The 15,625-nt window shown below is 44.7% G+C and overlaps 1 protein-coding gene across 6 annotated transcripts in view; it reads left to right on the top strand.

The window, feature by feature from the left end:
* Window positions 1–15,625, top strand: part of LOC134345318 (coiled-coil domain-containing protein 150-like) — a 153,773-nt gene that overhangs the window by 99,064 nt on the left and 39,084 nt on the right. For all 6 annotated transcript variants that reach the window (XR_010017655.1, XM_063045791.1, XM_063045792.1 and 3 more), the window contains exons 19-20: window positions 2,309–2,435; window positions 9,792–9,986. Coding sequence is in view for 5 of the 6 variants with exons in the window: in XM_063045791.1 (XP_062901861.1) it covers window positions 2,309–2,435; window positions 9,792–9,986 (322 nt within the window). In the remaining variant the exon portion in view is untranslated. The remainder of the gene's footprint in view (window positions 1–2,308; window positions 2,436–9,791; window positions 9,987–15,625) is intronic.

The raw sequence follows: 15,625 nt of genomic DNA, 5'->3' as shown, positions 1-15,625 counted from the left end.
GAACAGAAGCAAATCCAGAAAATTGCCAGGATTCTCTTTGTTTATTTGAGACACTATGCTACTTCATTGGGACAGGAGACTTGTTGAACACGTTCTAAGTAGCATCAGCCGCGCACACTTGTGTGGCCGTTGGATGCTACACTGTGCTTAAAGCGAGCAGTTTTTAAATAGCATCAGTTGTGTTTGTTTGTATTTTAAAAAACTAGTGAATTTTGTCACTGATAATTCATGAGAAATGAGCAGGAAGACAATTCTGAACTGTTTTGCTCGCTGTAGTTTCAAGGATTCAGGCTTAGAGATGCCAGAAACGCCTGGAACTGAAAATGAAATGATTTCACTACTTCAACAAACTAGGGACTATGAAGAATTTGAAGGTATCAATCAACAATAATCTTGAATGTTACAATGAAAATGAAGATTTGGAGGATGCAATTGTTGAAAGCATTGTATGAAAGCAGTCTATTATCTGCACTGGGTGGCTGCACTGATTTTGTTCATCCCATACACTGGATGAATTCTTCTGTCGATAACTATTAGGAACTAACACAGTTTTATAGCACTGTAGTACTATTGGTACAGACCTAATTTGTTCTGTATTTCATTTAAATATTTAGTTTGTATTTTTAATACCATTTTAACTATATCCATGCAGCTTTGGCTAATTGGGGCAGCTACTTACATAGATTAAAACGTACTGGCCTGATGTATCCCAGTTAACTGGAATCCTCTGTACTTCCAAATAGAGTGGGTATACTGTAACCCAATGAAAATACGTATAATTTCTACATCTGTCACGTAACTTCCCTGTCTTCCTACTAAGCACTAGGATATTTGAGGTCTAGATGGACCTGTGGGTTCTCCAAGAGACCCATGGATTGGAAATAGTACCTTTGCTACAGCTATTTTTACTTTATTGCCTCCTAATAATTTATGGTTTTCAGAAAACCTCTACCATCACTCAGGACTCTCATACCCAAACAATTCCAGGTCAAGATTATATGCCCAGTCAAATATAAGAAAATTTACTTACACAGCTATAAAATAAAATATGCTGTACTATTGAAAACTCCGTGAATCTAGAGTTGAGTAAAGGGTACTTTGCTGCTTTTCCAAAGCATAAGCATTCAAAGTCTGTACTTGTATTCTAATAGTGACCTTGCAACTTACTTCAAGACACATCTGATCTCTGCGCTCCCTTGAAAAAGAATATGCCTGTTACAAATACAGTTTTTTTCCTAGCCCGACAGATATCCATGAGTGCTATCCCAATCTGGAGAGTTCTGCCCGATTCACCTCCTCCCATCAATTCAATGACAGTTTCATCACTTGCTAGATAGGGAAACCCAACAAAACGGTCTGGTACTGTCACAATTGAAGTTCTTGCTCTTTATGCAGCCTTCATGGTCTTAGGATGACTGTTTTAATGCCAAAAATTGGTATTGGGAGATTTCTGAATCACAGTCTTTCTCAGCAGGAACTCTGAGAAACTAATAATATTTTAATGAATAAACACTTAAACCAAAAAATCCATTTTGAGTGACATAATATCTGCCTCTGAAAATATTCAAGCTACTTTAAGCTATTTATAATCATCATTTGGATGATTACACCTGTCATTGCCCTCCTTGTATCTTAATAATTTTGTCTTGCTTTTTGATATCTATATTTTTCAATTGTCTTTCTTCTGCATTTTGTGAAAGACTATGCAATTGGACATGACTGATCATGGAGGTTTCAGGTACAGTCGACGTTTCGGGCCGAGACCCTTCGCCAGTCCTGACGAAGGGTCTCGGCCCGAAACGTTGACTGTACCTCTTCCTAGAGCTGCTGCCTGGCCTGCTGCATTCACCAGCAACTTTGATGTGTGTTGCTTGAATTTCCAGCATCTGCAGAATTCCTCGTGTTTATGGAGATTTCAGTTTTTTTTGGTCTTTATCTCTGAAATTTAGAGATTTTACTTCTTTTTATACCACTTAAAGTTGTCTTCAAAACCTAGTATGTCTTCAGCAGATTACGGCAGTCCACTCCTCAGAGTAGTTCATAACCCGAACAGTTCACATAGGAAATATGTCCTTTAGCCAAGTCCCCAAGTTGTAGAAGATGCCTGCAGCTCCACAATAGCCAGGAAATCCATCTCACTGGTCTCCTAATGCTTGTTCATATGTATAGGCTGTACATGTTGGGTGCTTGTAAGACATATATTGGTTGTAGCCGCTACAATTTTGAATTGCATGGTGATGATAACTATATATTACACCCGCCTATATTCTAATCTTTTATTGCCCCTCCTTCCTAAAAAAAACTGCAGAGAGCAAGAAGTTGAGAATGCAAAACTGGCATCCAAAAAGTTCGAAGAACAAATTGAAACTTTGAAAAAACATTTCCAACGTGAGAGAGAGATTGCAAGAAAAGCCAGTCAGAAAGAAATAATAGAAGTAAGATAAATACCATTCTATCTTTCCTAAAACAAATAAATCTAAAGATAATGGATTTTAATAATTTATGTAAGTGCATAAAGTCTTCAAAAAGAAAGCAATAGTAATAAGGTACTTCTCTCTTTATAACAATTATATCTAAAATTGTTGGATTCAAAACTTACAGAGGAAAATAGTGCTCATGTTCAAGTAACAAATCAATTACACGGCTGTGGGTAAGTTTGAGTTATACCATCAGCTGGACTTTAAGGAGAAATTCAAAAGTACGTACTGTAAATATATATTGCTTAATTGTGTTTGTAGTTCTAATTTTTACAAAATGAGATGGCTTTTGAAAATCACTAAGTAGTTGGTCTTCAGAAAGTAAGATTCTGTGACTGTCTTGCTGAGGTTGAGAATCCTTTAGAACAGGGATCCTCAACCTTTTTTGCATTGCGGACTGGTTTAATATTGACAATATTCTTACAGACTGGCCGACCCTGGTGGATGGGGGGGGGGGAGTGGATAGGGTTGCCAACGGACAAGAGTAGCAGTCAAATACGTTGTGTTTACCCCGATAAAGACTACAATGACCATGAAGCCTTGCGCGGGCACCAGTACGCATGCGTGTCGTGACCTGCCGATTTTCTTTCCCCTGCAAATCCTTTTTCGCGATTCTGTTCAGCGGGGGAGGGGCTGTTAATCACGACCGGAATATAGATGATAAGTGGCTAATACATTCAATTTCGTTTCTAAAAGGGTTTATCTAACGAATTTAATATTAAACACACAGCGCATATTTTCCTCGCATGAATATAGTGATAAGTCAATTATCAGGGGAGCTTGAAGTAAGTGTTGAACGAACTTCCCGTAGAAGTGGTATAGGCAGGTTCGATATTATCATTTGAAGAAAAATTGTACAGGTATATGGACAGGAAAGGAATGGAGGGTTATGGGCTGTGTGCAGGTCGGCGGGACTAGGTAAGAGCAGCGTTCGGCACAGACTAGAAGGGCAGAGATGGCCTGTTTCCGTGCTGTAATTGTTATATGGTTATATAAGTAAGTCAATAGCATCATAACATTTTAAGTAACGTTTGGATATTAAACACACCGCATATTTTCCCTATATGAACATATAAAATCAGTGCAACACACCAATATCGCTGAATCAGTGGGAGCCGTGGGCTTGTTTCCCTGCACAACACGGTCCTATCAAGGGGTGATGGGAGACAGCGATACTCAACGGGGGTTCCTTATGTCCAGTCTATTCCGCAATTTAGTTTTCCTTGCATTCATTGCAGAAAACTCCGCTTCGCAGAAAAATGTTGGAAATGGAAGCAACGTTTTCAGTGCTTTCGTGGCTATCTCAGGATATTTAGCCTTGACTTTGATCCAGAATGCCGACAGAGATGTTATGTCAAACGTAGTTTTCAGCCTGCCATCATTTGCAAGCTCGAGGAGTTGATCTCTTTCCCACGCTGACATGGATGAGGCGCGGGTAATGATCTCGCATGCGTAATGGCTCAACAGTGGCCGTGACCGGGAATGAGGAAAGGTCCAGCTGACTCCTATTGCCAAATCATATTGTTTCCTTGCGGCCCGGTAGCACATGCTTTGCAGTCCGGTACCGGTCCACGGCCCGGTGGTTGGAGACTGCTGCTTTAGAATCTCAGTCAAAAGCTCAAAATGAATAAAACCTACTCCAATTAAGCTAAATACAAGCATAAATTATTAAATGTTTGAAAAAGAATGAGACAAAAAGTTTAGGAAAGGGATAAGAATTAAATTTCAAGCACCATGGAGACAAAATTGAAAAGGGTGGTGAATACAGGACCGGAGATATAATATTTGAATGCATGCAATATAGGAAATACGGTAGGTGATCTTGTAGCATAATTAGAAATTGGGAGGTATGACTTGCGGACATGTGGCCGAAAGAAGATCACAGCTGAAAGCTTATCAACCAAGGATGCACATCGTATTGAAAGGACAGGCAGGTGGGCAAAGCGGTTAGAGACATAGAGTAATAGAAAAATGCAACATAGAAACATGCCTTTCCATCCATCTAGTCTTTGCAGAACCATTTAAAACCACTTACTCCCTTCAACCTGCACCCAGGCCTTAGCCCTCCATACCCAACCATCTATGTACCTATCCAAACTTCTCTGAAATGTTGAAATTGACCTTGCTTGCATCACTGCGATGGCAGCTCGTTCCACACTTTAATGACTCTCTGAGCGATGAAGTTACCCTCGTGTTCCCCTTAAATTTTTCACCTTTCATTGTTAACTCATGACCTCTCGTTGTAGTCCCACCCAACCTCAGTGGAAAAAGCCTGCTTGCATTTGCCCTACCTATGTTCCTCATAATTTTGTATACCTCTATCAAAACTCCCTTGAATCTTCTGCATTCCAAGGAGTAAAGTCCTAACCTATTAAATCTTTCCTGATAACTCTGGTTCTCCAGTCCCAGCAAAACCCTTGTAAATTTTCTCTGTACTCTTTCAATCTTATTTACATCTTTCCTGCAGGTAGATGCCCAAAACTGGACACAATACTTCAAATTAGACCTCACCAACATCTTATAAAACTTCAACATATCATCCCATCTCCTGTACTCAATACTTTGATTTATGAAGGCTAGTGTACCAAAAGCTTTTTTTACGACCTTATTTATCTGTGATGCCACTTTCTATGAATTATGGACTTGTATTCACAGATTTTCCTTTGTTGTACCGCACTCTTCAGTGGTCTACCGCTCACTGTGTAAGACCTACCCTGGCTGATCCTGCCGAAGAGCAACCCCTTGCACTTGTCTGCATTAACTTCCATCTGCCATTTTTCTAGCTGGTCCAGATCCCACTGCAAGCTCTGATAGTCTTCCTTGTTGTCCACTACACCCAATCTCAGTGTCACTGCAAATTTGCTGATCCAGTTAGCCACATTATCATCCAGATCATTGATACAGATGACAAACAACAATGGACTCAGCATGGATCCTTGCAGCGCTCCACTAATCTCAGACCCCCAGTCAGAGAGGCAACCATCTACCTCCACTCTGGCTTCTCCCACAAAGCCAATGTCTAATCCAATATACTACCTCATCTTGAATGCGAGCAACTGAACCTTCTTGACCAACCTCCCATCTGGGACCTTGTCAAGTGCCTTGCTAAAGTTGACGTTGACAACATCCATTGCCTTACCTTCATCAACTTTCTTGATAACTTCCTTGAAAAGCTCTATAGGATTGGTTAGACATGACTACCGTGCACAGAGCCATGCTGACTATCCAAATACTCATATATCCTGTCCCTTAGTGTACTTTCTAGTAACATTTCCACAACTGATGTCAGGCTCACCAGCCTAAAATTTCCTATTTTTTTTTAGAGTCTTTCTTAAACAACAATCCTTCAATCCGCCAATCCTCCGGTACTTCACCTGCCGCTAAAGATGATTTAAAGATCTTTGCTAGAGCCCCTGCAACTTTTGCACTTGCCTCCCACAGGGTCTGAGGGTACACCTTTTCAGGTCGTGGGGATTTACCCACCCTAATTTGCCTCAAGACAGAAAACACCTCCTCCTCTGTAATAAGTATAGGGTCCTTGACCTCTCTGTGGCTTTGCCTCACTTTTATAGAATCTGTGCCTGTGTCCAGAGTAAATACAAATGCAACAAAAACGTTTAAGATCTCCCCCATTTCTTTTGGCTCCATGCATAGGTTTCCATTCTAATCTTCCAGGGGACCAGTTTTGTCCCTTATAATCTTTTTGCTTTTAACATATCTGTAGAATCGCTTAGGATTCTCCTTCACCTTGTCTGCTAGGGCAACCTCATGTCTTCTTTTAGCCTTCCTGATTTCTTTCTTAAGTGTTCTCTTGCATTTCATAGACTCCATAAGTACCTCATTTGTTCCTACCTTTTTATATCTGCTATGCACCTCCTTATTTTTCTTAACCAAGGCCTCAAATATCTTTTGAAAACCTGTTACCTTTACCTTTTATTCTGACAGGCACAGATAAGCTTTGTACTCTCAAAATTTCACTTTTGAAGGTCTCCCACTTACCAAGTACCCCTTTGTCAGAAAACAGCCTGTCCCAATCCATACTTGCCATACTTCTCTGACGCCATCGAAACTGGCCTTTCTCCAATTTAGAATCTCAACCTATCTTTTTCCATATTTACTTTTAAGCTAATGGCATTATGATCACTAGATGCAGAGTGTTCCCCTGCAAAAATTTCTGTCACCTGCCCTGTATCATTCCCAAATGGGTGATCAAGTATCGCACACTCTCTCATTGAGACTTCCAAGTACTGATTAAGAAAACTTGCCTGAACACATTTGACAAGCTCTATCCCATCTAGTCCTTTTACAGTATGGGAGTCCCAGTCACTATTTGGAAAAATAAAATCACCTGCTATAACAACCTTATGTTTCTTGCAGTAGTTTGTGATCTCTCTACAAATTTGTTCCTCTAAATTCTGCAGACTGTTGGGTGGTGTCTAATATCAGCCTACTAAACATGGTCATACCTTTCTTATTTCTCAGTAGCATCCATTGAGCCTCACTTGACAAGTTCTCCCATCTGTCCTGATGGGGCACTGCCATGACATTTTCCTTGACCAGTAAACCCACCCTTCCCCCTTTAATCCCTCCCACTCTGTCACATGTAAAACAGTGGAACACCGAAATATTGAGCTGCCAGTCCTGCTCTTCTTGCAACCATGTCTAACTAATGGCTACAATATCACAATTCCACATGTTTATCTATGCCCTGAGCTCATCTGCCTTTCTGACAATACTTCTTGCATTGAAATCTACACAGCCCAGGACAATAGTTGCACCATGCTCAACCTTTTAATCCCCAACTTTGTCTGAGGTCTTAACAGCATCTGTTTCCACAGCCTCTCCACTATCTGTTCTGGAACTCTGATTGCCATCCCTCTGAAACTGTAGTTTAACAACCCCCCCCATTCCCACCCCCCTGCAGCACTAGTAAATTTTCCCACTAAGATATTAGTTGTCCCCCTCCAGTTCAAGTGCAAACCATCTCCTCTGTACCAGTCCAACCTTCCCTAGAAGAGAGCCCAATAATCCAAAAATCTAATGCCCTCCCTATTACACCTAAATCCTTGGACATGAGTTAAACTTACGAACTTCCTATTTCTAGCCTCATTAGCACGTGGCACGAGTAGCAATCCTGAGATCACAGCCCTGGAGTTCCTACCCTTTAATTCAGCACCTGATTTCCTGATCTCACTTTGCAGGACCTCGTCACTCTTCCTACCTATGTCATTGGTACCTACATGGACCATGACCTCTGGCTGCTCATCCTTCCACTTAAAAATGCTGAGAACTCCATCCAAGATATCTCAGACATGGGAGACAACATACTGTTTGGGAATCTTGTTCTCATCCACAGAATCTCCTTCTTGTTCCCCTAACTAATGAATCCTCAATTACCACAGCTCGCTTCTTCTCCAACCCTCTTCCCTTCTGAGTCACAAACCAGACTCAGTGCCAGAGACCTGACAGTGTCCAAAGTGGTATACTTGTTGTTGAGGGAGATGGCCACAAGGAAATCATCCACACATAAAATCAAAAGAAAAGGAATGCACTATAGCTCAATGTAATGGGAAGCTAGAGAATTGGTAGCTTTTGGAAACCAACAGAAAGTAACTAAAAAGCAATAAGGAGAGAAAAGATGGAATATGAAGGTAATCAAGCCAATAATATATAAAGAAGATACTAAAACTACTTTTTTCATATATAGAAAAAGTGAAAGAGAGGCAAGAGTGGACATAAGATCACCAAAAATAATGTCGGAGATGTAGTTATGGGTAACAATGAAATGACAAATGAACTGAGCAAGATAACTGTCCTCATAGAAGTTTATAAAATCATGAAAGAAATGGATAAGGTGGACCGTCATTGTTTTTCCCCAAAAGTTGGGGAGCCCTTACTGGAGGGCACATACAAGATAAGAGGGGAGAGATTTAAAAGATACCTGAGAAATAACTTCTTTATTCAGAGGGTAGTGAGTACCTGGAATGAGCTGCCAGAGGAAATGGTTGAAGTGGGTACAATTGCAACATTTAAGAGGTACATGGAGAGGAGGGGGCTTGGAGAGTTATGGGTTGAATGCAGGAAACTGGGACGAGAATGGAAGATGCTGTGGTGGGCTTGTACCAGTTCGGCAGAAGGGTCTGATTCTGTGGTATATTATTACTTTATGACTACATGAGACCACATTGTTATCACCGTGTCCATTTCACTAAATTGGATTAAGAGCTGGTGGCTTTCTTACACATTATCTAAGTCATTCATAAATATTCTGGATTAATAGCAGCATTAAAACATCATCAGTTATAACTCTTTTCAGATCCTCAAAATGCTCGACAAAGGTTATGACCCACCATCTGCATATAATTCTGAAATACATATACCCTTATTAAAATTTCAAATGGATATTTGATTAAAACACTACATTGATTGGCCTAATTTCAAACAATAACGAGGTGGCCTACAGGGAAGAAGTTATCTCTCTGACACAGTGGTGTCAAGAAAACAGCCTCTCCCTCAATGTCGCAAAAACAAAGATGCTGGTTGTGCAGCACAGGAGGAATGGAGATGGGCTAACCTCTATTGACATTAATGGATCTGGGGTTGAGAGGGTAAACAGCTTTAAGTTTCTTGGCATCCACATCACCTAGGACTTCATGTGGTCTGTACACACCTGTGTGGTGAAAAAGGCACAACAGCACCTCTTTCACCTTAGACGGTTGAGGAAGTTTGGTGTGGGCCCCCAAATCTTGAGAACTTTCTTCAGGCGCATGATTGAGAGCATCCTGACTGGCTGTATTACTGCCTGGTATGGCAACTGTACCACCCTTAATCACAGGATTCTGCAGAGAGTAGTGCAGTCAGCCCAGTGCATCTGTAGTTGTGAACTTCCCATGATTCTGGACATTTACAAAGACAGGTGTGAGAAAAGGGCCCAAAGGATCATTGGGGGACCCAAGTCACACCAACTACAATCTATTCCAGCTGCTACCAACTGGGAAACAGTACCACAGCATAAAAGCCAGGACCAACAAGCTCCGGGACACCTTTTTCCTTCAGACCATCAGACTGATTAACTCATGCTGATTTGAGTGTAATTCTATGTTACATTGACTGTTCTATTTATTATAAATTACTATGATTGTACATTTAGATGGAGACGTAACATAAAGATTTTTACTCCTCATGTATGTGAAGGATGTAAAAAAATAAAGTCAATTCAATGATATGTTTAGTTCCAGTGGAACTTGAAGGAGCTCATGTTATTCTGCATACCTATGTGATTCACATTAACTTGGAAATATTTTTTAACTTCAGCTGAGAAAAGCCCTTGATGAAACCATATCCAAATCTGCAGAACTGTCACGAGCTAATAGAGAATTGCGATTGAAAGTTACTGAATCTGAGAAGAACTTAAAATGTTTGAAGGCAAAGATCAAAGATCAAAAAACACAGCTGAAACACCATCTAGAGACCAAAAAAGCTGCTGCTCAAAATACAGAAAGAATCAAGGTATCTATCATAATATTTTGTACCTATGTGTAAGCTTACTGAAAAAGATAAGGTATTCAATTTTGGCTCACTCTAAAATATTCATGTTTCTAACAGTAAAGATACTGGTTTCATAAACCTATGATTCTATAATCTGAAACCTATAACATTTTTAACGCATTCGCTTTTCAGAATTTGTAGTTGTTGGCAAGGTTGCAGTTAAATTTTAGTTAGTTTTTAGGTCTTTCTTTAGGTTCATAGGGATGGTTTTGGGTACAGAGAGGGGAGTTAGAGGTCAGGCCCTGTATCGATACTGAAGATCGAAGTGCTTAAGGCCAGTCAGAGGTCTGGATCAAGGGGGCAAAGGGTGACCTGAGGTCTGGATTGAGGAGCGAAGGCCGGCCGGAGGTCTAGTCAAAGCCTGATGGCCAGAGTATGAGTCTGCGAATCTCTGCAATTCTGCTGGGGAAGTTGGAGTCGAATGTCTGAATCCATGAGTCCGCTGGAGGCCAAAGATGGCCTCTGCTGAGGTTAGAGGACTGCATATGTGCGTGGATAGGTGGATGGGATGAAGGGAGGAATGAGTTTGTTTTGTTGTTGTTGCTTGGTATGTTGTGTTATGTTGTGTTCTGTATTGTTCTAACGAGCGTTGTGCACATTCTATGTTGGCGCCGGAATGTGTGGCAACATTTGTGAGCTGCCCCCATGAGATCCTTGGGTGTGATGATTGTTAACACAAATAACACATTTCACTCTGTTTTGATATACATGCGATGAATAAATTTAAATCTTTACTACCTTTGCCTCATTGCCCTCGAGAAGCTTGTGGTGAACCCTCTTGAATAACTGCAAATCGTTTCATGAAGAAGTTCTCACACTGCAGTTAAAAATTCCTCTCCCCTTCTTACAACATCTTCCCATGCAACCACATGAAATGCAACACTTGTCCCATTACCCCTTCTCACCATCCAGTTACCCTTTCTCACAAGCATGTCTCAATTGAAACAGGTTTTAGTACATAGGGGATAAAAGTTCAGTGTGAACGTGGTGCATTCTGTACAATATCACTCTATGTCTTCATGAAGCATTAGTGTTCTGTATAATTTAGTACATTTAATTTGGTGATTATACTGCTACATAATTACATATTACACAAGTGTCAAGGAAAATACACTTTTCTGTTCAAGCAACACACACAAAATGCTGTAGGAACTCGGCAGGTCAGAGAGCATCTATGGAAAAGAGTAAACAGTTGACGTTTCGGGCCGAGACCCTTCATCAGGACTGGAAAAAAAGATGAAAAGTTAGAGCAAGATGGTGGCAGGAGGGAAGGAAAAAGTACGTGGTGGTAGGTGATAGGTGAAACTGGGAGGAGGGGTTGTAAAGTGAAGAGCTGGGAAGTTGATAGGTGAAAGAGATAAAGGGCTGGAGGAGGGGGAATCTTATAAGGGGGGTAGAAGAATGTTGAAATGGAAATGGGAAGTAGAATTGAAGTGGGTGGCCATTGGGAGACACTGCTTTTTCTGGCAGAAGGAGCGTAGGTGTTTGGTGAAGCAGTCTCCCAATCTATGATGGGTCTCACTGGTATACAGGTGGCCACACGGGGAGCCCTGGATACAATAGTATCCCTGGATAGTCCTTCCCAGGTGAAGTGTCGCCTCACCTGGAAGGACTGTTTGGGGCCCTGAATTTGAACTTGTCTGTTCAAATTGTTTTCCCAAGCTTCAGATCCCCGGGGGGAGAGAGGGAAGCATAGTGAGAAAATTTGAGAAAGAAATTGAAATCTTGGGGCCTTGAAGAAAAAGTCATTCAAGTTGGATGGCAGAGTCTAAGAGCAGTGAGCACAAGACTGAGACAGGGGAAGATGCCAAGAATCAAACTGAAGCTGACATAGAAAGATCAGGCTGGAGATCATGGTGTGATATATGCTTTCTGGAAGTGAGTTGAGGGTGACAACAAGTGAAGAATGGCGGACCTCAGGGAGAGCTATCCTAATGGGTTAGTATTTACCTACAGTACCTGCCTGAGTGGGTTCTCAATTGAACTCTGTGGCCAGGGATTTTCCTTTAAGTAATAGTGAAGGAAGTTGTGGTCGCGCTGATACGCAACGAGTGAAAGTAACACACTGAGTTGAGCAGGGTCTGGTTGAACTGTTTACTGTTTAAATCCGTGCGCGCTTAAGTACCCGCTCCCAGCATCCCCCACTCTTTGCGGGGCAGAAGTGATGTCGGCTTCCGGGCCGAGGTCTGCCCTGCACTCAGAGCCCTCTTGGTTGCTGCTGGCTGCAGACTTGCCCGCGACTGCTGGAGATAGTTCGCTTGCCGCGTGGGCGAGCTGCCACATGACCCCCCCTCCACCCACCCCAGAACCGGTGCTAGGAGGTGCAGAGTCCACACCCTGCATACTGTCAGTTCTTTTAGGTGGCCGGCCTCGTCGTCATGGAGATGACACCACAACCGGGCGTTCAAGGTCTAGATGCACCGGTTTGAGATGGTCAATGGTAAAAGTCTCTTCACGACCACCGATGTCAAGAACGCAGGTCGTCCAATTATGGCGCACCACCTTGTAGGGTCCTTCGTATGGTTGCTGCAGGGGTGGTCTGTACACACCTCGGCGATCGAAAAGATACTTGCTCTGTTGTAGGTCCTTGGGCATGAAAGAGGGTGTTGTTCCGTGATGGGACGTCGGGACTGGGGTATGCGTTCCAAGCCGCTCCCGGAGTTTAGTTAGGACCGCCGTAGGTATGTCCTCCTGGCCACGGGGTGCTGGCACAAACTCACGGGAACTGTGAGCGGGGCACCGTAAACAAGTTCGGCCGATGATGTGGCCAGGTCCTCCTTGGGTGCCGTGCGGATGCCAAGCAGCACCCAGGGGAGTTCATAACCCAGTCTGGCCCTCGGAGGCGTGCCATCAGGGCTGACTTCAAGTGCCTGTGGAAACGTTCCACCAGGCCGTTGGACTGCGGGTGGTAGGCAGTCGTTCGGTGGAGCTGGGTTCCGAGGAGTTGTGCCAGTGCAGACCACAAAGCCGATGTGAACTGCGCACCCCCGTCTGAAGTGAGGTGGGCTGGGAGTCCGAACCGTGCCACCCAGGTGGTAATCAGGGCTCTGGCGCATGTCTCCGTGGCCGTGTCAGCGAATGGGACAGCTTCCGGCCACCTCGTGTACCTGTCCACCATGGTGAACAGGTATCTCGCTCCTCTCGAAACCGGCAGTGGGCCGATGATGTCCACGTAGACATGTTCAAACCTCCTATGTGTCGGCTGGAAGGGTTGCAGTGGGGCCCTCACGTGCCTCTGGATTTTGGAGGTTTGACAGTGCATGCATGTCCTGGTCCAGTGTCCGACCTGCTTGCGTAGGCCGTGCCACATAAACCTGTCTGTGATCAGCCGGATGGTCGCCTGGATGGAAGGATGTGCTAAACCGTGCAAGGCTTTGAAAACATGGCGCCTCCAAGCGGTCAGGACAATGGGCCGAGATTGCCCGGTGGACACATTGCAAAGGAGCTCATTACCTTCGGGCCCAGTGGGTATGTCTTTGAGGCGGAGTCCTGAGACTGCGGTTCGGTACGCCGGCATCTCGCTGTCCAGTCGTTGTGCCTTAGCTAACGCCGCATAATCCACCCCCAGAGACAGTGCACTGATTGGACGGAGGTGTGTGACAGCACGTCTGCCACCACGTTGTTCTTCCCGGAGATGTGCTTGATCGTGGTGGTAAACTCCGAGATGTACAACAGGTGGCGTTGCTGGCGGCCCGACCACGGGTCCGACACTTTGGCAAACACAAAAGTGAGGGGCTTGTGATCTGTGAAGACCATGAACTCCCTCCCTTCCAGGAAATACCTGAAGTGCCAGATGGCAAGGGACAGGGCCAGCAGCTCCCTGTCGAAAGCGCTGTACTTAAATTCTGGGGGGGTCATAGGTGCCAGGTGAAAAAAGCAAGCAGCTTCCATTGGCCTTTGATGAGCTGCTCGAGCACGCCACCAACTGCCGCGTCAGAGGCATCCACAGTGATGGCAGTGGGGACGTCGACTGGGGGGTGGACCAGGAGCGTGGCGTTTGCTAGCATGTTCTTGGCTTCTTCCAAAGCCGCCGTCGCCTCCTCTGTCCAGGTGACCTCTTTGACCTTGTCGGACATCAAGCCGAAAAGGGGCCGCATGATCCGAGCCGCTGAGGGCAGGAAATGTTGATAAAAGTTAACCATCCCAATAAATTCCTGCATGCCTTTAACAGTGCTGGGTCTGGCGAATTGGCGGATGGCTTCAAGTTTTTCCGGCAGGGGTGCAGCTCCATGGCGGTCGATCCAGTGTCCCAAGAAGTTGATGGTGGGTAGGCCGAACTGGTACTTGGCGAAGTTGATAGCCAGGCCATAGTCGCTTAAGCGGCGGCAGAGCAAGCGTAAATGTTCTAGATGTTCCTGGCGGGAGCAGCTCGCGATAAGTATGTCACCCTGGAAGATGAACAAGAAGTCCAGATCTCGCCCTACTGCGTCCATCAGGCGCTGGAGCGTCTGCGCCATGTTTTTGAGCCTGAGCGGCATCCTGAGGAACTCGAACAGGCCAAAGGGGGTAATGAGGACCGTCTCGGGTACATCATCCTGATGGACTGGGATCTGAGGATACTCTCAGACCAGGTCAATCTTCGAAAAGATGCGCACCCCGTGCAGGTTGGCCGTAAAGTCCTGGATGTATGGTACCGGATAACGATCGGACGTGGTGGTGTCATTCAGTGTCCTATAGTCGCCACACAGTCTCCACCCTCCCACAGGCTTGGGCACCATATGGAATGGGGAGGACCATGGGCTGTTGGAACGCCGCACAATCCCCATCTCCTCCATCTTCTGGAGTTCCTCTTTCGCGAGGTGGAGCTTGTCGGGCGGTAGCCTGCGGGCCCGGGCATGAAGGGGAGGTCCCTGTGTGGGGATGTGGTGCATACAACGTGCTTGTGGTCTGTTGAGGAAAACTGTGGTGTGATGACAGGTGGGAACTCCAATAACACTCTGGCGAACTCGTTGTCGGAATAAGTGATGGAGTCCAGGTGCGGGGCTGGTAACCTGGCCTCACCGAAGGAGAAAGTCTGGAACGTCTTCACATCAACCAATCATCGTCCCTTCAAATTCACGAGCAGGCAGTGCGCGCAGAGGAAGTCCGCATCCAGCACTGGCTGTGATACTGCGGCCAGCGTAAACGTCCACGTAAAGTAGCTGGAACTGAACTGCAAGAGGATGGTTCTTGTGCCGTAGATGCGGATGGTGCTGCTGTTGGCTGCCATAAGTTCTGGTCCTGTTCTTCTAGTTCGGGTATCGTGGCTCGATAGCGGTAGGGCACTGATTTCTGCCTCCGTGTCCACCAGGAATCTACGCCTGGAGTGCTTGTCCCAAACGTAGAGCAGGCTATCACGGTGACCAGCCGCCATAGCCATCAGCGACGGCTGGTCCTGGCGTTTCCCTGGAACAAGCATGGCGTCGGCAGCGGCAGGCCCCAGAACCCCACCTTTGATGATAAAAACACCAAGACTCAGAAGTGGTGCCGTCCCTTGGTGTGGGTGTTACGTGCTCCACTGCTGGGGTGTGGGAGGGCTTGACTTTTGGCCGTGCCGCAGCACTAATTTTGATGGTGGATCCGCCATTTTGTTTGGCACGCCAAAGCAAGTCCGCGCGGGC

The sequence above is a fragment of the Mobula hypostoma genome, chromosome 4 (genome assembly GCF_963921235.1).
Source record: "Mobula hypostoma chromosome 4, sMobHyp1.1, whole genome shotgun sequence".
NCBI classification, from domain to species: domain Eukaryota; kingdom Metazoa; phylum Chordata; class Chondrichthyes; order Myliobatiformes; family Myliobatidae; genus Mobula; species Mobula hypostoma.
This window is presented reverse-complemented; position numbering and strand designations above follow the sequence as displayed.